This window comes from Microplitis demolitor, chromosome 5 (genome assembly GCF_026212275.2).
Source record: "Microplitis demolitor isolate Queensland-Clemson2020A chromosome 5, iyMicDemo2.1a, whole genome shotgun sequence".
In the NCBI taxonomy this organism is placed as follows: domain Eukaryota; kingdom Metazoa; phylum Arthropoda; class Insecta; order Hymenoptera; family Braconidae; genus Microplitis; species Microplitis demolitor.
In genome coordinates, this window is record NC_068549.1 from 4681237 (window position 1) to 4707504 (window position 26268).

The window sequence follows — 26268 nt, forward strand, 5'->3', positions numbered from 1 at the left end:
TTTGGTAATTTTGTATCTTTGAATTATCTAACTTTTTTTTTATCGTACAATTTAAGTGGATTTTTTTTAAATGTATATATAGAAAATGTTTTTTGTCATTGTCTTCGATAATAATTCCAGCGTAATAAAAATATATATTAATTACGATTGGGATTAATTGAAACCTATCGGCTACTCATTAATAATAAATATTGTATATATCAAATAAGCATTATTATAATTAGGTTGTATTAATTATTATTATAAATATTAACTTTATCATTTAATCCAGTAGCGTTAAGCTAATTCGTCCTTATTATAATCCTTTATATATTGTCTTTGCGATAAAATAAAAATTCCATTTGTATTAATAAGACAGTAAATTGCGTTTTGCATAGAAACTCATTGTGTTGAATAATAAAAGAGTTTTTTAAATTTGAGATATCACTAAAAATTAATGGTATTTAAAAGATGATGAATCAGTTATTTGGACAATGTGTTCTTTATTAATTTGTTAATTTAATTATCGTACGAGGTTTCATCAATCTCTCGATCTTTTCAAGTATTCAAATAATTAATGAGTGTGAATGTAGCAGACAAGACATTTTATGAATTTTAAATAAATAAATTAATTATTTAAAATAATTAAATTTTAAAAAATGAGCGTATGGATTTTTTATTGATCTAATTAAGCATTTTCAAATTTTTATCCTACTAAAATTTCATTTATTTATTCAAAAATTTAAAACTTTCCACCTGTCAGTAACATTCACACTCAGAATTAATCATGATCCTGAAGTTAGCTAAAAAGATCATTTTTAGATTCTTTTATAAACAATAAATTATGAAAAAAAAATATTTCAAAAAATTGCACTTATAGTTTTTTAAATTTTCTCCATGTGTATATTTTTAGATTTTTTTTTTTTTTGCAATTGATTTGTTGAAAAAAAATTATAAAATTGTTAATTGTCTTCTTCAGAATCATGATTAATTATTAATTAGCTGACGTCTAATAATTTTTTGATTTTATAAAATGATAAATTACAAAAAAAAAGTATTTTTAAAAATTGCACCTGCAGTTTTTTGAATTTTCTATACGTGCATTTTTCAAAATTGATGTATTAATTGACTGCTAACTTCAGGATCATTAATCAATTAACCTCAATTGTCAATATTGTAGTTAATCACAGATAGATGTAAACAATCAATTGTAGATGTAATTCGACTTATTCAATACTTGACTAATTGAAACCATAACGAAATTTATAATCAATCAATTTAAATTTATCTTATAAGATAAAAATATAAAAAGTAATGGCCAATTATTAAAATGTCCGTTAAATTATAACCTTTTTTAACAACCAATCAGACATGTCCCAAGAAATTGAATCTACAATGCCATTGGTTGTTACATGTTCTGTACTTAACCCTTAAATTCATATTATAGAATACAGCCTACATAATATTTTAATGGTTAATTGTCATGCGCATTTGCCTTGAAAAAAAAAAAAAAAAAAAAAAAAAATGTCACCTGTGCATGAAGACTTATTTTAAAAATTCAAAATGGTGTAGATCTACATCAGTTAATCTATGGGTAAAACTTTTTCTTATGGGAAAACACTTTTTACTATACATAATTTTTTTTTTCAAATGAATATAAAAAATTATGCATTTGGGTTAATTATAATATTAACAATTTTTGTCAATTAATTGAATATTTGAAAAAATATACATACGATAATTAATAAAATAAACATAAATTAGTAATAAACACGTTGTCTAAGTAACTGCGATTTATCATCTTATATATAAACATGGAATAATTTCAATAATTTAAGAATAATATTTAAATTAAAATAATTTCGTTTATTCATGCTTGGACCAAAATATTTAGTCATCTCCATACATCACCAAAATTAATACGCAATAAATATATAATGTGATTGATTATTAAAAATATTTTTGCTCATTTAAATATTCATATTTTATTATTATTATTATTATTATTATTACTATTATTATTATTATTATTATTAATATTATTATTGCTATGAGCTCTATGCAACTGCGAAAAATATAGTTATAACATTCCTGCCAAAAGTAATATAATAATATAATAAAATTTATTAAAAAGTTGATATTTAAACATCGCGTATGACCGTGTGAGCAAAATAAATAAATGAATAAATAAAACACCCGTTGAAGCTGACATTTTAATTAGTAATCATTTAAATTAAGTTGTAATTTGAATCTTTTAAATATTTACATATAAATATACATATATTAATTGGCTAAATATCTAATAGAATTTAAAATTAAAATTACTAATATAATTTTATAAAATTAAATATTTTTATTATAATCTAATGATGTTTAAATATATCATAATTTAATAATTTAAATAAATATCAATTAAAAATTGAACAATGTCCATTAAGGGCATTCTCAGACAATACCCACTTTTTGAAAATGTCTAATGACTTTCTCAACGGTATTAAATTTTTATAAATTAATTAAAATAAATTAAAGCATTAATTGAAAAAAATAAACGTAGTTGCGATTTCAACGAGATATAGATTTTAAAAAATTAATTATAGTTATTATTAATTAGGAGTCATATGAAATTTGGTAAATAAATTTTAATCTACGAAACTTTAAAATTCGAATTATGAAATGGATATAAATTTTTTTCTGAAATTTAGATTAAAAATTTCGTTTAAATTCTAATTGATCACAATAGTAAGTAATTTTTGTTTTTTTTTTTAATTTGAAATTTTAATTACACAAAAAAAAATGATTTTTTAGCGCAAAAAATTTTTACCTCTCAAGAAATTTTTTTTACCCTGAGTTGAAGACAAAAATTTTCATAGGGAGTGAAAAAATTTTCTTGAAATAAGAAAATTTTTTTTTAGTCAGGAAAACAGTTCTTGCATCAAGAAATTTTTTATTCAACCCAAGAAATTTTTCATTTGCCCCAAGAAATTTTTTTGCATTGAGTTAAAGACAAAAATTTTCTTGGAGTAAAAAAATATTTTTTGAAGCGGGAAAAGAATTTTTGTGTCGAGAAAATTTTTGTCTTTAATCGAGTACACAATATTTTTTGCGCCAAAAAATCCTTTTTTTCTAAACGTTTTCCTTTTTTCATTAATGACTTAACTTTCTTTAATTGATTAATTAAATTTACCTACGGTTATGACAGTTAAAAATTATTGAATAAATTTAAAAATTAGAGGTGGGGACACTGTCTGAAAATACCCTTGTATAAAAAGAAAAATTTGTTATTGAACTAAATAAATTACTTTGAAGATAATTAAGATAAAGATAATTGTTGACAAGATAAATAAATAATTTAATAAATATGATCAGTGGATACGGGATATTTAGAGGTGATGAATTATTGGCAAATACTTATTTGTCAACGCTACCCATAAAAGTATTTAATTATATGTAATAACAAAGTATATTATATACATACAATACCTGAAGTTATTCTATACATAAATATATATTAGTTATGGTGCGAAAGTGTAAAAGTTATCGGTAATTAACCGATGAGCGTGACCTAATTGTATTGCGAATCGACTGACTCTAAACAAAAACTATAAAAAAAAAAAAAAAAAAAAAAAATGCTAATTATTTTGTTAAATATTATTTTATTTTCCTTCTCTTGTTTTATATTACTATCACGTCTTATTGTTGATTATTATTTTTTACAGTCTTACTTTGATTTAACGAAAAATTGTAATTCATCTGTAGTTAATAGTTATAAAATTGTCATTTAAATACCCATTTACTATTAGTAATCTTTTGTATTATAGTTATTGTACTGCAAATTACTAAGTACATAAATTTTTCCGACGATAAAATAATAATCGTACATGTTAACTTTAATTATTCTCATTTAATTACAATCCTTTATTAACAAATATATATGTATATCTATCCTAATAATAATCACTGCCATGATATTTTTCTAATGACTGAAGGTGAGTTAAAAGCATATCGCTTTGGGGACCCAATGAAACAAAAAGCCAAGCAGCAACAACCATTCCGTCTTTAGTTAACGTTATTGCTGTCCAATTGTTGAGTTCTTCATCACTGATAGTCATCGTTACATTTTCCTATATAAGTTGAATAAAATTATTATTAGTCATAATTTAAATATTTTCTTGCACTATTATTTTATTTAGAGTTGAAAAAAAACATCTTACATTAGTTAAACTAGTAGTATTTGTTGTGTAATTAATTAATGACAATTTGTCATCAAATTTCATTGTCGCTTGATGCAGACAAAATACTGCAATATATAATGGGATTACTGCAATAGCTTTAGCATAATTATTATATATTTCTCTGAAATGTTCTATATCAAAATGCGCCAAGTCAAATCTAAAAAAATTTTTTTTATTTAAATACATTGTATATTTATTAAGGTGTGTCATTTTAGGACTACTTCTTTTTAACTTCTTATCAGAGAAAAAAATTTTGTTTTGAATTTTATACCTCGGAAATAGCTCATTGTACAGACAAGGTCAAGACTTAATTTTGTAGAAAATTAAACGCTCTATACAAAAAGTCTTATCATTTTATGATAAATCATCCTGTTCCAAGTTATTGTTTGAAGTCAAATTTATTGTTTTGTATGTTCCTCATTGTTTTCTAATTATTTCCATTTTAATGTCGAGTTCTTTAAAAAAATGGTGTTCTGTCTAATTTAAGAGCTTGACATTAAAAACAAAATAACTATAAAACAATGCGAAATTTTAAAAAACTTTATCAGAGATAATTTGTCAGGAATAAAATTGTCTACAAAAAAGATTCTATAAAATTTTGTGATAAGTTTGATAGTTTTGTCGGAAAAGTCAAAAGATCTCGAAATTTTTTATAAATTTGACTTCAAGCTCAAATAACTTTTAAACAGATGAATTTATCAAAAAATTATAAGAGACTTTTTTTATAGAGCGTTTAATTCACTACGAAACTATATCCTGAGCCTATCTGTACAATGAACCATTGCCGAGGTATAAAATTCAAAATTCAAAATTTTTTTTCCCATGTTATTTAAATGGAAATAGAAAATCGCGATGAGATATCTGTTAATATTAATATTAAGGGCTCTGATATCAACAGGCATCTTATTTTACTTCCTGCAAGTATAAAAGCAGTTATTGCATTGAAAAAAAAGTAGTCCTAAAAGGACACACCCTAATATCTATATAAATAGCTCACCTATCAAAAGCAGCAATAATACACATTACCAAAAAAAATGAAAATAAATTTGTATATATTTCAGCAATAATTGAATAATCCTCAACGGATTTTTTCGAAGCTTTAAAATATGTTTGAACCTATAATATTTACAGAAAAAAATTTATAAAATAAAACCGAAATAAGTAATAAAAGTAAATTATTATTGAGTCAAAGGTTTAAATTTATGAGCTTAAATGTTTTTATGATATTGATTTTTACGTACAAAAATAAAATGCATAAATGCCATTCCAGCAAGAAGACCTTGATAAATAAATCCAGCATTCTTCCAAGCCTTCTGCGCCAATATTGCAATTTTAATCGGATACATAGTAGTTTCATCTGTATCAGGACCTCGGCGACCTCGACTAGAACGTTCCATAGGAATTTTAACGGCACTAAAACGATTTCTGCCTTGCACATAAATAGTATCTGTACGCAATTGGGGCAAAGGGACAGGCTCTTCATATTGTGCTCGTGAGTTTTCTTGAGCTTGTCGTAAAAATTCTGTTATTGGCAATTCATTGCTGTGTACATCTTCTTGTTCTTCTCTTCTTCCTTCATCTCTTCTTCTTCTTTCTCCTAAAAAAACAATTATAAAATTATGGTTTATATATACTATACAAATAGATCTTTTTTTCTCGGAAACAAATTCAAAAGTTTCATTCAAATACAAAAGTACACTTGTGAAAATTAGAGCTCTTAATATTAATATTAAGAGGTTCCGCATCGCACTTTTATATTTTCCATAAGAATGACATGGAAAAAATATGTTTTGTGTTTTCGGATTTTTATAACTAGCTAACGATGCGTCGTAGAAACAATCTACAGACATAGTTTAGTAGGGAATTGGATGCTCTACAAAAAAAGTCTCTTATAATTTTTATATAAATCCATCTGTTCAAAAGTTATTTGAGCTTGAAGTCAAATTTAAAGTAAATTTTGAGATATTTTTAATTTTCCGGCGAAACTATCAGACTTATCACAAAATGTCATGGGACCTTTCTTGTAGAAAATTTCATTCCCTACAAATTATCTTAAATAAAGTTTTTCAAAATTCCGCATTGTTTTCTAGTTATTTTAATTTTAATATCAAGCTCCTAAAATCGATCAGAACACTCCTTTTTTTCAACAAATCAATCACAAAAAAAAAAAAAAAAAAAAAAAAAAATGCACAGAAAGAAAATTAAAAAAACTATAAGCGCAATTTTTTCAAATATTTTTTTTTATAGTTTATTGTATTGAAAAAAAAATCAAAAAATTATTAGAACCTCGGCTAACTTCAGTATAATTGTAAGTAAAAAATAAAAAAAAAATATTATTGCCAAATAATTTATACCTTTGCTACTGCGAGATCTTGCTCTTGACCGTTTTGAATATTTTTTAGTTGCCATTGAAAGATGGTCTTGTTTTAAAGAAGCCCGATCCTCGTCAATGTTTTCTTCATTGTCATTCCGAGCCGTCGAAATACGTTTTTCTTCTCGTTGATGATGCATCCGCCTCTGTGATGTTTTTTTACGTCGTTTTTCTTGCCTAGATAATATCTTATCAGTTTGTTTGATTTTCCTTTTGTGAACATCATCATCGGAATTATTTTTGTTGGTTTCTTCTGAACTAGATGAGTCTCTTCTGTAATACTGTTTCGCGTTTGGAATCTTGTTAATACTTTCTTCATTGTCAGAGTCATCGTTAACAATATTTTTATTTATGCTTCCACTTAGACTCGTTGAATTTAAATACCTTGATGATAATTCTCTTGGACTTTTCAAAGACTTTGAATTATTATTTTCAGTATAGTAATTATCAATATTATTATCCAGAGTTAATGATTCTTTTATTACTTCTGAGCTTTTACTTGAGCGTAAACGCTTTTGTGAATGTTTTTTGTGGTCCATTCATGGAGAAATATTATTTTAATGTTGAATTATATTGAACTAACAATTACACATTAATTTCCTTAGCAACGGCTTGAATGTTTGTTGTGATAAAAATGTATCTTGACAACCGGGACATCATTTATGTTTACTCTCTTAATAAATATATATAAAAAAAATAGCTTCTTAGAAGTAATAATTAATTGGTTTGTCAATTAAATATATATACTAAATATTTAGGATTAATTTAAAAGATATTTTTTTTTAATTTTATGTTGGAAATTATCAATATTGTTTTTAAATCGTATAAGAGTTAACGGACAACGCCATCTAGTGACTAAAGACAAATTTAAAAGAAAAATAAAATATAAAATGTTATCGACCGCATAACGGGTGTCCATTTTGTTTATAGTACCCTGATAACACGAGTTGATCGTGAAAAAGTTGGTCATTAATTAGTTTCCGACCAACTTGACGACAAGTTATCGACAACTTCAGCTTTTGCAACTTTTGGCTACAAGTTACCGCCAACTTTCTCAGAAAGTATGGAGCCGCAACTGGAATGCAAGTTTCTGAGGAAATTGAAAGGAAACTTACCGTCAACTTATGATTGCCAACTTTTGCAAGCAACTTTTGCCACCAATTTTCTCAGAAAATGTCTATCAACTATTGGAGGTACCAACTGTTGGCGGCCAACTTGGTGTCCAGTTGCGGCTGCAAGTTTCTCGTCAGTTTCTCGCCAACTTGGCTATCAGGGTATTTTGTTACATGGAATGGAAGATAAATTGATATAAATTATGATTTATAAATATTAAATAGCCGTAAAGAAAACAAAATTCTTATCTGTAGTAAATATAATTAGATTAGTAAAAAAGTACCGACTACTTTTTTATAAAATTTTATGATAACATTTAAGTTTATAATTCTTTTAAAAATAAAATAATATGAAAGCCCTGGATCTAAATTACGGTAAATACCGTAGATTACAGTATTCTGAAGAATTACGGTAAAATACAGTATTTAATCGCAGAATTACGGTATGTTATGGCAGTTTACGGAATTTCGCGGGAAATCACTGTATTTAAAGGTGAATTGTGGTATTTTACGGTAGCGGTATGGTAATTCACCGTATATTTGCGGCAAATCCTGCAGTATTTTACTGTGTTACAGTAAAAATGCTTCAAAAGGAAGTAAATTACCGTAAAATACGTTTGATAGTGTAAATATTTTTAATTCACACCGCCTAAATTTAACACGATATTTGGTGTAATTTTCTCACCAAAATTTGAACCAAGTCATTTACACTACACCGAGTTCAAAAATTTTACACTTATATAAATATAAAAAATGATGATAAAAATCAATAGAAAGATTATGATCTAAATTTTTCATTGATTTTTCTGGTTAAATCACCTACATTCGTGATAACCATTTTCATTTGATGATTCTCGTCTTCGTACTCGGATTCTTTGAGACCAACCATAACATAAGTATATGGATTTTTTTTTTCAATGAGCAAAGTATGGGATCTCCATGATACTGTAAAAATAATATATTTTTCTTTTAAAACATTGGCATCAAAAATAAAATAAATATTACTATTTTCTTTTTTTTTACAATTAATAAAAACACACGTTTTTATTTGTGTTACGCACGCAAAAAGATGTGCCTTAGTCTTACTCTTTCCTACAATTTAAGCAATAAAATTTCATTTTAAAATGAATTTTTTATCATAACTTACGGCAAATAAACTGTCGGAGCAGGTAAATGTTTTATCATTGTCATTAATAAAATAACTTTCATTGTTTGGCGTTGTACAATAAATGAATGTCCGTTCATTAGATTGTAACACGATGAATAATCCGAAATCAACCGTATCATTTGATGAAGTAAAGATAACAATTTCGTTAGTAGTAATCGGCTGACTAATAATCACCGTCGCGATATCACGTTTAGATTTATCATAAGTTGTACTAAAATCTTTATGGTAATAAATATTATTTTCATTTATGTCAATACTGCGAAACGAACGGGTGTAAGTTGTCAAACGTTGATGAGGATTTAATAAAAGTGCTCTGCATAAAATTAATAATTAATAATAATTAAATAAAATAGTTTCTGTTATTTTTTTTTTTTTGCAAAAGTATCAAATTAGTTACTCATTTATACAAGATGCAGAAGTAAAAAAAATTTGCCGTGTAATCATTGAAAATCGACAAAATATCCGTATATAGTTATCAGAATCTTTTCTTGTTACGAATAAATCCCAATGATATTCTTGGAAATTATCAATGTTAAGTTCACCAAATGCCAATGTAACGAAAGTTAATATCAGTAATTCTTTCAGAATTCGCATCTTTACTCAGTCCTGTCAAAGCAAATGAATAATAAAAAAAAATTGATTCGAACAACTCGATTATACTTGAAGGAACTTAAAAAAAGTAATAATTTTTTAAATGAATAAAAATTTTATGAATCTAATTAAATAAATATATGATGTATAGTTTAAATAAACTTCAATTTGTAGTACATTGAATTTGTCTTAAAAATTTAACACTAAATTAAAATTTACTTACTGATACAATTATTTCTGTAAAGTGTAGTATATATAAGAATAAATGTAACGACGGTACAAAAAAAAAAATTGTGATTATTATGAGAACTAATGATATCAGAATTTTCTTTCGACCAATGAGCTTTCAGGTAAAAAATTGTTTTTTTATTGTTTATAATAGTTTAAATCTTTATGGTCATTTTCTTTGTCTAATAACAAGATAAAAAAAAGTTGGAAGGAAGCAATCTTGACCAATAGTTTTTAATGTTTGCAGTCAAAATTATTTCACAATAAATTATAAAAAATAATTTAAAGGTAAATTATACTCTTTTTTTTAATCTTATATTCTATTTTATTTAATCGTTTTAAATTAATAAATTAATTTTTGAATTTTTGATTTAAGCTTGCAGAAAAAAATATGTAAATATGTAGAATATTGTTTGAGCGAATGGGAATTCTGATATTGGTTGAATACAGAGAAAATAAAATTTATTATTAAAATATTATCAGTTTTAATGCGACAACATCGTTAACGATGTGATAGTTAACTTCATTAACACGCATAAATGCGCGCGCTTCTCAAACGGAAATTTAACAAAGTTAGAGTTATCAAAGTTCAAAACATATTTTTAAAATTAGAAAGATTAAAATAGTTGTCGCCCTATAACTTCATTATTTGATATATTTTTTTCTATACATTTATGTGGCTGGAATCGCCATTTCTGCCTATTTTCGAGGCCAATAGCTTTTCTGCTAAGACTTTATGGCTTTCCTCGATTGCTTTTATAATTTTACGTCACAATTTCATTTGTAACCATCAGAATTTTATGTGTTACCGTAATCTTATCATGTTTGTCACTATAAAAAAATGTATCCCGTGTTTTCTTATGAGTACGAAACTCTTTTTTTTTGTGTAAGATATTCCAATCTTTTTGTGTCATTTGCAATACAAGCCGAAAACGACTGTAGCAATCACGTGAATTGGGACATCCTTTCTTTTTGTCTCTATTGATTGTTAGAATAACGCATGCACTAATTTTTATCATCTATTTTCACTTAAGTAAAAAATTAGTTTTACCACAGAAGAAGGTAGAACATCTCAATCCGCGTGTTTGCTAATCATCGCCTTCGGCTGGGGTAGGTAATCGTGCGCACGGGTTGGAATGCCCTACTTTCTCCCCTTGATGTGTAATTTACTAATCATATTTTAAAGGTTAATTAAAATTACGTTTTACAGCTATATTCAATCCTTAAGCAAAGTTTCAAATACTGAAATTAATTCTCAGCATAGAGGATTATTCTTTCCAATCAATAGATTCAATGCCAAGTTCAATAAGTGATTAAAATCTCAATACTCAAAATTTTTATACTCTATTTATTACTAATAATTAATCGTTATTTTAAAATTGTAAGAAATGCTGAAGATATTATCAATATTTATATGAGCTTATCAGCTAGATCAACAGCATAATATATTTTTTTTCAATAAAAATTTCTTTATATACCATAAAATATAGATTCCCGAGGGTACTTGTAAGGTTTCAAACTAGAAGACTACTTTATTAGATCACGCTAAACCAATTTGTTGAATAGAATGTATGACCGAACCTACTGAATAGTTTAAGTTTTACAAATCTGTCACATGTATTTCTACTATTTTCCACATTATTTACTATTTTCTATACATAATTTATGTGCCTTCCGTAAAAGAAGGTTTAGTCAATTATCAAGTTTATTAATTTTATTTATACGAATTTATTGATTTAAATATATTTTAAACTTTAGTCATATTTTAGATAAGTGAAGTCAGGTATGTTAAGAATTTTAAAAAAATTTTATTTATAAATTAATAAGTACTAAGTATGCTATTTACATCAGTGCTATGACTATCACTCATCAAGAAACTAAAGGCGGAAGTCCTCTTTTTTCGGATCATTGGGGACCTGAAAAACATGTGGAATTGCATAAACCATATGGAGGAAGTTTAGGGTTCAGTATTGTTGCGGGAAAGGTATAAAAGCTGCACTATTAAGTTTCAACCCCAACTTTATTTCCAATTCTATCCGTAATTTAATTGTGATAATTAAAAAAAATATTTTCTTTTCTTTAATGAAATCAATGCTTAAAAAATTTACAGAGAATAAAAAATTTTTTTAATTATTTTTGTGGTTAATGAATAGTTTATATAAATATATATATACTTATTTATTCTTTATATAAGTGTGTGAAATAAATATTTTAATAGTGCCAATATAAAAGTGATTTAAAAAATTTTTTACTTAAATTATTTATTTTTTCAAATTTTCTTTCTCTTTTTTAAATCATTATAGATAGAAATAAACAGTGAAAATGCGAGTCCGCCTGAACAATTATGTGGAATATTTATTAAAAATGTCGAGCCTAATAGCCCTGCAGGAAATAGTAAACAACTATCGGTAATTTAATGTTATATTTTTATACTTACATAATTAATTTAATAGTATATTACACACCTAGTTAGAAAAGTAGGACATTCTAACCCGGGTGTAATTTGCCGACCAAGACGATGGTAGCAAAAACACAGATCGGGACGTCCTACCTTCCGTGGTGTGTATACAATTTTTCACCAGACCTGCGCCTGAAAGTCCACATTTTTGCATCTGTTGGTAGTTATAACAGCGCATGCGCTAATTTTTATCATTTGTTTTCTCATAAGAAAAAAGAACGACTTTCTTCCCTGTAACAGGGCAAAAATTTGAACTTTTGATCCAGATATGGTGAAAAACTATTATAAGTTCATTTCCAAGAAGAAAATTTTATAGTGAAAGATTATCTAGTTATAGTAAAATTTTTAAACTGAATTCCATAGTAGTGAATAGTAACACCTACCAGCTATATACGCTGAAAAAAAATGCCATCATCATCTTGCAATAGAGAAAGATTATCATTTGTATGTGATAATCATTGTCATGCTTTTATGTTAACTATTCGTTTCTCGTATAGTAATAATTACTATTGCTGATAGTATTAATTGCCATTTCGATATTAATATTTTTTATGCCTGAAAAATTTTTAAATTATGCCTTCTGAGGTAGTAATGGTTATTATCTCGGATAAGAATGCTTACCATCTCCAATAGGAAAACTTAACATGAAAAAATGAGAATCATTGAAATATAAAGACGGAAATAGTTACTAGAGAGTGCCAATCGTATCACTTTTTGTAATTAGTGGTTTGATTTGCACTCTGAATTAGTGAATATACTTTTATTTTTACTAATTCATATTAAGAAAGACATATTACCACTTTTTTTTCAACGGTAGCCGCTACCGATTATTTTTCGGTAGACGCTACCGATTACCAATCGATAGCCTCTACCGATTTCAATCGTTAACATCTACCAAAATAATCGATAGCTGTTACCAGAATAATTGATAACGGCTACCGAAAATTGATCAGTAACAGCTACCGAGAAAAAATTGGTAGCGTCTACCGAAAAATAATAGGTAGCTGCTACTGATTATTTTTTTCCGTGCAAAATCATCATTCTTAATAGTTACCATCAGGTTGTTAAGAATTACCCGTATGAAAATAACATATATGGTCAAAATATTGCGTGCCAAAAGCCAAAAGGGCGAATAATTTTTTGTTTTTGGTGCCAATCGTTTTGTAAACATGTTTTAAACGTAAAAATAAAAAAAAAAGTTTCTAAAGCCAAAAGGGCGTCTATCTTGAGATACATCCTTTTAGCGTTAGTACGTCAAATTTTTTTTTTGTTAATCTTTACGTTTCGGGTGATCTAAAAAGAATGGCAAAAAAAAATTTTTTTATACGCTCTTTTGGCATTGAACCCTGTCTAACTGTTGTAATACGCCGTTTTAGCATTTGGCACGAGAAATTTCCGTGTATATAAATACAATTATATATTATTGTAAAATAATTTTAGACTGGAGACAGAATATTAGCAGTTAATGATGTAGACCTGCATAATACGACGTATGAAGATGCTGTCGATATAATTAAAAATTCTGGTGACACACTGCGATTAGTAATACAATCATTTATACAATCGGTATGTATTATATTGTTTTCAAATACATACGATTAATGTAATGAATACTCGTAAACATTTATAATTTTTGATGTCAATTAGGATAATACTGTAAATAAAAATCCTTCTGTATCACGTCATTCTGTAAGAAGGTAAACAAATAATTATTTACTAATAAAATTTTATTGTTTATTTTGACGTAATTTATTGGTTTAAATAAAAAAATTTAATTATCTTAATTTTTAGATCAATTAAAATTTTAGATAAATCAAAATCAATAACGAAATCACAGAGCGTAGAAGACTCTGCTGCAGCTTCTAGTAATAATGATGAAGAAACAAAAGCTGAGAGAAAAAAATATAGTTCTGATAGCGATACTGAAAGTGAAGAAGATGAACGACAATTGGAGGGAAACGTTCTCACAGCAGCGGGAAAAGAAGTTAGTTCTTGAAATTTAATTTTAAAAATGAAGAATTAGAGGTGAATTTGTGTACATTGTATTCATTTTTAGATATCCCGAAAAAGTGCTGCTAATCTCAAAAAAACTGCGACGGATCCTGATGAAGAAGACGATTTTGGATATACGATGAGTTAATAAAACATTATTCTACCTTTTTATTTAATGAAAGTTTTATTAGTTAATTTATTGTATCAATTAATTGTTTGGGTGTTTTATTTTTTAGTGAAAGTTAACAAAAAGTACAAAAATTTAGGAAAGAATCTGCTACTAGTTAGATTAGAAAAACAAGGTCGAGACTATGGAATTGCAATTGCGGGTCATAAAGACAGGAAGAAAATGAGTACTTTTATTTGTGGTTTAAATCCAAAAGGGGCAGCAATTAAGACTGGACAGTTTCAAGTAGGGGATGAAATTATTGAGGTAAATAAAGTTTTGATATTTCAGCTGTATTATGAATTTTCAAAAGTTAATCATTATTAAGAAATGACCGATGTTACAAAAAATGTTTATTGATTTAGGTGAATGGTCAAGTTTTGAAAGGACGTTGTCACTTGAATGCTGTAGTCGTGATAAGAAAACTACTCGATACTACTTTGACAATAGTTTTATACAGGTAAGTTACGAAGTGTTTTGTTTTTTTTAATGCTATTTAAATATATTACGGTTTTTTATCACAGATCACCAAAACAAAATGACCAAGTAGCAATAGATGAAGTTCATCAGTTTCCACCCACGCTTGAAGAGAGTGTAAGTCTTACAATATATTTCACGAAATTATAACCGAGAAAAAATACTCAAATATGATTTTTCATGATGATATTTAAAGTGAATAGAAAAAATTTTCAGCTGCTGTTAAAAAAAAAATTATAATTTTTTGCCGGAAAATTGGACACTCCCTAATTTTCTGATACAGTCTAATATATAAATGAATAAATAGTCAAACTTAATCATAATCGAATTATGACCTACGATCACTATTCAAAATTATTATTTGCATTTTAAACTTTAATGTATTTTTCATCGTAGGTATTGGGGAGAGAGGGTGAAATGGGGTACCTACTAAATTGAAATTAAATAAATTTGATTAAATTAAATTTTCTTATAAGTAATTTACATAAAAATTACATTTCACATAATTATTGGATGCAAAGAAAAAAAAAATTTTTGAATAGTTTATATGATAAAAAAAGTCAACATTTTTTTGCTGAAACTTTCGATTTTTGAAAAAGTTTAACAAAGAAATTCAATATAATACTCAATTACATTTACCAAAGTGATTTTGGAATGTTTCAAAGACATTTTAAAAAACTGACTTTTTTATAAAATTTTGGGGATACCCCATTTTGCCCGTCTCTCCCTCTATATTTTTATTGCTTAATAAATTGAAAATTTTATTTTTTAGGAGTTATATAGTCAATATGAAGGTGTCCACACAGTTGTAGTTAAAAAAGTATGTTTCATTTTATTATTTCAAAATTAAAAAAAAAAACTGTTCTCTAAGAATTTTAATAATTTTTAAAAATAATTATAATCAATGTAGGGTACATACGGAATGGGAATTATGATAATACAAGGTAAACACGCTGAATTAGGACAAGGTATATTTGTATCTGATATCCAAGAAGGAAGTGCAGCGGAGGCGGTAAATATAAATTTAAAATACTTTTAATCAATAATATTACAAACTGATTCATTTTTTTACGATTTCAAATAAATAATACAATTAATCAATTACAGTTTACTAAAGTAGTCACCTATTATTTTCACAGGCTGGTCTTCAAGTTGGTGATCTGCTGTTAGGAGTTAATTCTGATACTTTATTGGATACAAAACAAGACGAAGTAATTAAATAAACCCAATTTTTTAAATTTCAATGGTTTTATGATTTTTTATAATTATTTTGGTCTTTAAAACTGATAAAAAAAATTACAGGCTACAAATATGCTCAAACAATGTGAAGGACTTGTAACATTAATAGTATGTAGTCCTAAAGGTAAAGAAAAAGCACAAAGTACCATACAAGAAATTCCAGGAACTGATAATAAAGCTGGCGCAGTCGCTGGTTAGTAAGATAATAAAAAAAAAATTAAGATATTTGTAAAATACAATTTAAATTTTATCTAGACATATAAGTTTTTTGTTATTATTATTGATATATATTTAACTATTATTTTTTAGGTCCTGAAGGAGAAAAACCAAAACCTGTTGAACCACCAAAGCCCGCTAAGAAACAAATGACTATAGAATTTACAAAAACTAATGACAAACCACTTGGGTTTACAATTGTTGGTGGGAATGATACTCCGCTGGTGAATATTTTTATTCAAATTTAATTTCGACGAATCAATAATTAATTTGAAATTTTTCGTTACTTCAGGTCGCCATTTTTGTCCTTGATATAAATTCCGATACGCCGATAGGCACTACTGACCATTTGCAAAGAGGTGATCAAATACTTGAAGTTGGTGCCGATAAATTCAATAATGTTGATAATCATAAAGCAACATTGACAATTATAGGCGCGACTGGAACTGTAAGTATTTTAAGTCAGGCAGAGGTTTATTACTAATACCTATTAAAATTTTTATAGGTAAAAATGGTAATATATCGCGATGAAAAATACATCGAAGAGTTTGAAGTAGAACTACAGAAAAAAGCTGGTAAACCATTGGGTCTATACCTCAAAGGATATAAAGATGGAAAAGGAGCTTATATATCCGAAATAGTAAGATCGAATTATATCATATAAAATATACATATGATCAATTGCTCGTAGCTTTAAGTACCATAGTCTTTTTATTTGAAATTCAAAGTATATTTTTATAAGCTAACAGCAGAAATTTAATACTAAATAGATGGATGCGTTTGACAATGGAAGCTAACGCTACTAGAAATATTCTAAAATATAATGTTTCTTGTTATAAAATAGACTACAGTACTTATTTGGTAGCTTATATACCGTTTGATTAAATTATATAATTTGAAACAATAGTCTCATTGACAGGAATAACTCTTCATGTTACAGCTGCCCGGTGGAATTGCATTGGAATCTGGAAAATTGACATACGGCGATCGTATAATCGGGGTTTGTGGAGATGATGTTAAAGAAAAACCTGTGGAAGAAATTGTTATTCTTATAAAAATAGCCAATCCGGTGAAATTGAAATTAGCTAGATATAAAGTTAATAAATAAATAAACAATGTAAGTTACGTGTCATAAGTTTTTGAATTTAAGAGAGAAAATAAAATTTACTTGATTCAACAAAAATTTATGAGTGCAAGCTCCCTCTTCAGAGTCGAACCCTGATTCTCAATAATGCGATGCACCCCCATTTATGATAAGAAAAATCTACTCTCAACAGTTGATAAAGCAGACATTTGAAATATTCGTCGTCAATAAAAGATCATACGATACATATCGGCACAAAGTTATTCAGATCTGACTCGCGAGTTATCGAAATTCATAATGGACGAGCCATCAAGTAGTTTTGATCTATTAAAAATGTTCCTTTCAAATTTGATCAGAGCTTTGGTTTCCATGGTTTAGCTCTAGAATTACGAGAGACATCCAAATGAATGTAAGTATAATTTAAGGGACTGTAACGTATTCATGTGCCATTTGTAGTTTTACATTAATACGACATGTACTGAGATAGGTATGGCTTAATTTTTGAGACAGGTATACATGATTACTGACAGGATCAACCAGGAAACTTTGTATATGTTTTATAATATGAAATATATATAATCTAAAATATATAAGTGCAATGTGTCAGAATTTAGTTTTATTCACTTTGCATTTATAAGTTAATTAGCATTCGATCAGAAAATACAAAGAATCTTATAAAAAAAAAAAGACCTATACAAGTATTTATTGTATTATTGTAGATTATAACCTCACTCATATTGGATTTCTAAATATTTTATTGTGTTATCTAACAATTAAATTTTCTAAAGCTGAATAAAATAGTTTGATCAAGTATAAAAATTACTTCTAGATACGTAAAACATCTCACTCTAAATTACTAATCTGCCCTTAGTATTTTAACTTGAACATTTTTGGAGAACTGCCTGCGTTTCTGACGAGCATACCTTCCGTTAACCACTAAGTGGTTTTTGTTGCTACAGAACCAAAATGACCAACATTTACTGCATATGAAACATATTTTTGATGTACAGAATTAAACTGTCTACAAATAGTAATAGCAACATATTGTCTTCAATGTGAAAATGCCCTTTCTGGATAAAAAATTTATTTATATCCAAGATGAATAATATTGAACAGGTTGTCTTTCAAAACTCCCTTCTGTGGCTCCAGTTCCATATTATTCTGACCAGATGTTGACATCCAGCTGAACCCTGAACAACGAAGACTGCATAAAGCTTCTGACAAGAATATCTCTATGTATCTTATTAATTCATAATTCTTATTTTAAAAATGATACAAAAGTCATTAAATTTTGTCTTTTTAACTCTTGTAATTAAATATCAATCAGACTATTGTTACAAACTGGTAAATTTGTGGTTTTTATTTAATTGTTTTTAAACTCCAGGTTTGTCATCTTTGGGGCATCAACTGACCCCCGGTGGTCATGGTGACATGATAAGCGCTCGCCCCTCGCTAGCAATCGGGTTTTGGACAGGTCATAGTGTAAGTGAAATTATTGGGGTGTCAATTAGTACCCCAAAGTAAAATGAAATTAATTTAGAACTAATCTTAGGTTTATTGAATGATTAATGGAGAGTAATAATCACGCTGCATTAATTACATAGCAAAAAATTAATACTGTGTTGCATCTCAGGTTCCTTATGGGAACATAAAGATGAAGTAACGGCATGAAATTAGCCTTAATTTTTGATAGTGGGGGTAAAAACCGACGGGAACTTACTCTCTGGGAGGACTTTATTTGGGGACTTTGTTATGTCTATGGATGGACTGCATCAACGGTCTTATAATGTTTAGAATCTAGAAAGAGATTTCCGTTACAAAACGATTTAAAAATGATAAATTAATGTATGTACTGTTATTTCAGTAGTAAAATATAACGGAAACATAACACTATCTATGAAATTATTATGCATGGTAAAAACTCAGGGTACTTAGCATTAAAATTAAACGTTTTCAAAGAAACAATTACATCACATTCATTTTGTTGAAAAATATAAAGAACGTCATTATATCACATGAATTAAAAATTAAACAAAACACTTAGCAGTATATCTAATGTCACGAATGACAAATACTAATAAGCATTGCATAATGTAATATTCATTGGACGAGGGCAAATGAGATTTAGGAGCATACAAGTGCGAACGTTTTTAAGTGAGGTGATTGACCTAGCGTTCCTGTTGCCACGACGACGCTCTTGTGACGTCACAGGACAAACTCGGGTTTATGGGTGACCTATATTCTAAAAATAGAAATCGACCTACTCTCCTTCCTCCCACCGCAGTCGAGTTGACTCACCCCTCTTTGTCGCTGTGCACCTTGTGCCAATATACCCCCTTCCCCTACTCTCCACTGACGTGCTACTGCCTATCATCTTTTCCCATCTATTTAATATAGGATTAGATGACAATCATCAGTAACATTAAAGTTTTTATTTCTTCTTGTTTTCAATTTTATATAAAACCTATAAATATTAGATATACACTTTTAATTCACAATTTTGCCAGCCAATTCTAAAATCTAAAAGCCAAATTTTTGACAGATTAATTTCATTGCAGTTTCACACTCGATGATGTCTTTTGCTTATTATCTTATATTACACTAATAATTACAGACAGATTAAAAAACAAAATTTGATTCTTAATGAGATTCAAAACCGAGCAGCCAAAATTTCAAATAAAATTAAAAATCAAAATACTAAATTTTTTTTTTAATTGATAAATACTCATATATATTAAAGAGTACTATGTAATATGTAATAACAAAATTAATTAATTACAAATTAAAATTTTATAGTTCATTTTTTAAAAAATTCGACAATAGAGTTCAACATTTCCGCTTCGTGCTCGAGGTGTGCAAAACAAAATAATTTTAATAGGTTGTAAAAATTTAATTATAAAAATAAATAGAGTTAGAGAAACATTTGGATATTAAAGCGTTTTTTTTTTTGTTATAAATTTAACGACAGGAACATGTCATATGAATTGTCCGTCAGAAACTGGTCAGTTACCATTAGAAGCCGACGGGGGTGCTACGACCTCGCGACCTACTTTGCTATCTTCATGACGTCATTTCCCAACGTCATTGCCCGGGCGAATGTGGGTCAGACAAACCTTTGGTTTCACAGGAGGCAGGATAGTTTATTGACAAATTTTGTGTATTTGTTTTAAAATATCAACTTAAAAAATAATAATATTTTTTATTTCATTAATAAACTCCAGTGAGTCAATTGGTCAATTGATCATATCATTGACTTTCTTCATTGATTGTTAGTAAATATTTAAAATTCTTCAACGCCTACTAATAGTCAATAGTATCATTCACATCGAATTTAAAAAAATTTCATTTCAAAGCTTTGAACTTAATGATGGTACCCGTAAATTTTTTATGGTGACTTTAAAAAATATAATACGATTTCGGTATATTGTAAAAAAGTTACGTGAGTGTTATTAGCATGGATAAAAATAAACTGAAAATGTAATAAGAAGAAACATTGAATAAAATAATGATTAAAGGAGACAAACTACTAGATAAGGAGGCCAAGGAAAATGGACGAGAGTAATAAAGATTTTTGGGCGTCATACAAAAGTCGAACAGTTTGCAGATCTCATGAATGGCCGCGTAATGTGAATGAAGCTCCAGTGACCTAGTTTTACAGGCACCCCGACTCAGTCTCTCTTATCCTCCTCTCTTTCTCTCTCCTACTCTTGTCTACTCTTTGCAAGCATCAACTTCTCCTATCCTCGTTCCTGTATTGCTTTCTAGAAATCTTCCTCAGACCCTTGAATACAGAATCCTGATGCAGGCATTACGTCAGGAACAGGTTATCGACTGCATCTTCTCAACACCCATACTATATCTTCTCTTATTCATATCGGAATGAGAATATTAATTCACTCTTAATAGCGGCTCGTAAATCGCTAGTATTTTATCAACAAATAAACAATATCTGTTATATCACATTTTATCATTAACATTTGAAAAATTAAATTAGAATAATTGTTAATATGGGGGGAGGGGTCAAATGGGCCCCTTGAAAATGAGGGCTTATATGTAATATGATTGTTAGCCTATTTTGCCCCCAGGGGTCCATTTTTCCACACTCTTCGCTAATAGGGGGGGGGGGGGTACTTAAAATTTTGAGTGCCTCGAATGATTTGGGGGCAAAATGGGCTTTTTAAATTTTGGGGAACCCATTTTGCCCCATCCCCCTTCTCCTATTAGAAAAAAATTCAAAAACAGTAAAAATATTTTTTAAATTTGATTCATTAATAAAAAATTATTATTTTTATAAATATCAAAATTAGTTCAAAAAATTCTACAACTTTCTACATGAAAAAAATAAAAATTCAGTTTATTAAATATAAATGAATAAAATAATAATAATAATAATAATAATAGTAAACTGTAAAAAACGGGGTAAGTCCAGGCGATGTAAATGTTTAAATTTTCGGTGTTAAATTTCAACACCGAAAGTGGTGTTAGAATAACACCACCGAAGATGTAAATATTCTTTACTGGTGTTAAAAAAATTTCCCGGTGTTAAAATATTTTATTTTGTGAATATTTTTACTTACTCGATCACTAAAGTTAATTAGTACTTTTATTAATTAATTAAATTATTGATGATTGAAATGGCGGACGTAAAATTGTGTAAATTTCAAATAATTTACCTATAATATAAATAATTATTTAAATTCCCTCCAGATAATATTCATTAAATTTTTATGATACTGAAGTTAGCCAACGTCTAATAATTTTTTGTTTTTTTTTTTTTTTTAAGCAATAAATTATAAAAAAAAATATTTGAAAAAATTGCACCTGTAGTTTTTAAAATTTTCTACATGTGCATATTTTGAGTTTTTGTTTTTCTGTAATTGATTTAGTGAAATAAAAATCTGAAAATTACTAACTGCTTGCTAACTTCAGGATCATAAATTTTTATATTTTTTTATATGTAATACATTTTATTTCAAATTTCTATACGTGGAATTTTTTTTTTACACCGATTTAACACCACGCGGTGTTAAATCGAGTCCATTTATAACACCCTTTTACTGTGTAATAATAATAAGTAATGAGGCTTAAAAAAATTTATTAATAAAATAAGGTGATGACCTAGTTTTGAAAATTCACTCGTGACCTATGGCAACGGTTACCCTCACTCTGTACTCTAGTCATTCTCATCCTATTTCACCAGCCCCTTTTCTATCGGTATACATATGTATAGATGTATATGAAATTAACGTTCTATATAAAATTTAAACACTGACAGTGTGTGCACGTTGAGGTTCAAATGACGTCATAGAGCGCCGAACGTCGAACCCAAGTGGGAAGGTGCATCGACCTAAAACCCCGGTTTCCCTGGCTAGGCGTCCTGGCCTCGTACAGCATCCCCCTGTTGTCCCGTTTGAGGATCTGTGCCGAGGACGCTCGCCCAATTGAGAAAGAGAAAGGAAGTAGAGGGAGTTTAATGCAAGATAGCTAAAGCACCTAGAGGAAAGATTTTTCCTGATGAAAGAGCTTGCTCAGTGACGATGACGTTGGTGAACAAATCAGTGAGGGAAAGACAAGGTAACCAACAAAAATAATCACAATAGTAATTAAATAGTTGGGCAATAAATACAGTGACTCAATTTTTTAAATAAATTTGATTTCGGTATTGAACTAAAATCTAATATTGGATTCATTTTTATGGTTTGCCTTAAAAATTTTAACCATTTAATCATTTTGGCTTTATTACTTTTTTTATATTGTTCGGAAAAAAATTAGAAAAATAATTTCTCCATAAAGAAGTCGTTAAATTCCATACAAAAATTCATATGGATTTTTAAAAATTTCCATGAATTCATATTGGATCCCATGAATTCTTATAGGTCTTATCTAAAGTTTATGAGCTAGAGAATCTTTTTCCTAGGCCCCTATAGATTTTTATAGAACCCCATACTTTTTCGATGAATTTTCATAAAAATTCATTTAAATTTATGGATTCTCGTATGGGATTTATGTACAGTAGGACCTCGTTATAAGACTAGCTCGGGGCTGTAGGGGAAAAAATTCTTAGAATTGAGGTGTTCCCACGATTGTACTTAACAGCGTTTGCGCCCAAACCTCGCTATAAGACTATCGTCGTTTTGCGTTTTATTTATGTATTTGGTTCAACTCTACTCTATTATACAGGGAATCTATTTCATATATAATCATAAATAAACAAAATTTTGTCGTTCTTTTCTATTAATTAATTATGTGATACCACGAAATTTGAAGTATTCTTTATGAAAATAAATTATTTAATGAACAATCTTTATGTATGTACATTTTATCTCGATTTTAGTCGTACTGGTCGTTAGTCTTATAGCGAGGTTTCGGCACAAAACTTTTATTGAGTAGTTGGTGGGGGAAGTGTTCCCAGCGAGTTTTAACGAATTGAGGGGAAGAGTCTTATAACGCGTAGTCTTATAACGAGGTCCTACTGTAGTTTCTATTTATTAGGGAAATAGTTTTCATTATTTATAAATATATTGTGACGGATTCATTAATTTTCTATCTGTGTCTTTAGTAACAAAATAAATATTTCTATACTAAAATACACGAAATCGTAATATTTAATTTCTTCGCGTATCAATTTTATTAACTAAAAATATAATTCTAATAAAAAAATAGTATATTGTGATATGTTTGAATCATTATTGAATAAAAAAAAATTAACAAAGTTTAAGGTCATAAGTAATGAGCATCGATTATTAAGTAACCACATTTGTCATCGATTTATAAATACATAAATGTTTTCTTTAAAAATAAATTTCATTAATAAAATACGATATAGTAATTATCATATTAAAATAAAAATTTGTGGCATCATAATGATAATAATAATAATTACTTATCGTTAAGATAAGCTTATATAGGGGAGGGTCGGGCAAAACGGGCTACTCCCGAAATTTTATAAAAAAAATAATTTTTTTTTCTAAATGCTTTTTGGACATTCCAAAATCACTTTTGTAAACATAACTGAGCATTATTTTTAATTTTTTTCGCTAAATTTTTTCAAAAATTGAGTGTCAGTTGAAAAATGTTAATGTTTTTTGTTTTGTGATAAAAACTACTAAAATTTTTTTTTTTCTTTGTATTAAATACTTATGTCAAATATAATTTGTCTTCACGTAAATTACTTACAAAAAAATTTAATTTTATCAAAATCATTTAAAAAAAAAAATCCAGAATTTTTTTTTTCACCTTTTTTAGGGAGTACCCCATTTTGTCCGCAAAAATGAAAATTTTTTTTTTCAACGGCAACTGAAAATTTTTTCTATTTACTTTGATTAACATTAAAAAAAAAAAAAAGATTTAGCGTATTGGAGACCTCGAAAACTTGGTATTTTCTCAAGTACCCGTTTTGCCCAGCGTCCCTTATATTTATATAGTAATTGGTAATCTAATTAGTAATACAGCAATTTATGGTTATTTAAATAGATATTAAGGGTATTTTCGGACAGTGCCCTCCCTTTTTGAAAAATATTCTGACATTTAACTGTCGTAACCGTATTAATATATTATTAATCAACTATAGAAAAGTTATAGTCCAGATTTAGATTAAAAAAAAAATTACTTAGTTCTCAGCAATTAAAAGTTAAATGAAATTTGTTAAATAAATTTCAATACAATCTTCATGGCAATATTATAATTCGAATTTTCAAATTTTTTAAGCTAAATTTTTTTTTTCAAATTTTGATCAACTCCTAATTGATAACAACTGTACGTATTTTTTTCAAATTCTATATACAGAAAAAAACAGAATGTTGAAAATTAATAAATAATAGTAAAAAGAGTAATCTGTTATCAATAACTAGTACTATTATGTGCTTAATACAAAATAGTTTACTAATTTTTGTAGATTTCTAAAAATTACTATCAATTAATTTATAAAGTAAGTAAAAATCATTACTTTTAGGTATAATACGTGACTTATTAGTGAAGGTTAATTAATTTATGGCATAATCTATTAAAAAGTAATGATTGGTCTAATTAAGAATTGGTATCTTAGATACTGATTTTTCCAGCCGAAAATTGCAAAAGTTACAAACTTTTATTTTATAAATTCGATATCACTGATCAATTATTAGCTTAAAATATTATTCATTCATATAAATTAATTTACAATATACATAAATCGAATAAGTGGTAAACAATAAAATGAAAAATTAGTATACTAGATACTGATTTTTTGCTCATAAAAATACCGAAAATTTTAAACTCTCATTTTATAAATTCTATCCCATTGACTAATAATTAATATAAAAAGTTATTTATCCGTTATTATAAATTAATTTATTATATACATATATCGAATAAGTGGTAAACGATAAAATGAAAAATTCGTATACTAGATCTTTATATATTAATATGTACGTTTACTAATTTTTCGATTCCTCATTTTTAAAATTTTTTTATGTTTACTTGAATAGTAATAACTATAGATAGCAATTTATCGATTTTTTTTCATATTAATTTTAATATACGAAATTACAAATTTTGCTCTTCTATGTGTATCAAATTTGAATATAAATGATAGCCATTTTGTAATATATATAATGATCCTGATGTGATATTCGTATTAAATGTACTAATTTTAAGTCGAAAATAAACTACAAACTATTAAAATTTTGAGCAGCATTTTTTTTTCGTGTACCTCGGCGAAATTGCAACTTCATTTTTTTTTTTTTTTTTTTTTTAATTATTAAAAATTTAATATCGTTATGAAAGTTGAAAGTCATTTAATATTTTTCAAAAGTGTGAGGGGGGGGGGGGATATTTTCTGAATGCCCTTAAGTAAAAGAAATAAACATGAAAGTGTTATGATGGTGGTCTTTTTTATAACAAGAATGGCAACATTAGCAGTAACGCAGCAGTAAAACCCTCAAAACCAGGAACGAACGAACGCGCGAGGCCACGTGG

General features: G+C 27.4%; 2 protein-coding genes across 2 annotated transcripts; one reads left to right on the forward strand and one right to left on the reverse strand.

Annotated features, from left to right (window-relative positions):
* Positions 1–1954: 1954 nt before the first annotated feature.
* LOC103571967 (uncharacterized) lies at positions 1955–7177 on the reverse strand. The gene is made up of 5 exons (XM_008550329.2): positions 6566–7177; positions 5453–5808; positions 5209–5327; positions 4191–4368; positions 1955–4100 (listed from the first exon to the last, which is right to left on the reverse strand). The coding sequence occupies exons 1-5, from the start codon at positions 7119–7121 to the stop codon at positions 3924–3926; spliced, it is 1386 nt and encodes a 461-aa protein (XP_008548551.1). The 5' UTR covers positions 7122–7177; the 3' UTR covers positions 1955–3923.
* A 4359-nt stretch (positions 7178–11536) lies between these two features.
* Positions 11537–17337, forward strand: LOC103571971 (inactivation-no-after-potential D protein). Its single transcript, XM_014442876.1, has 17 exons — positions 11537–11665; positions 11985–12089; positions 13580–13705; positions 13787–13836; positions 13931–14123; positions 14196–14274; positions 14368–14564; positions 14663–14757; positions 14822–14891; positions 15547–15594; positions 15685–15786; positions 15914–15985; positions 16077–16206; positions 16323–16453; positions 16522–16677; positions 16735–16869; positions 17170–17337. Exons 1-17 carry the CDS (start codon positions 11537–11539, stop codon positions 17335–17337), a joined length of 1986 nt encoding a protein of 661 aa, XP_014298362.1.
* The last annotated feature ends 8931 nt before the right edge of the window (positions 17338–26268 follow it).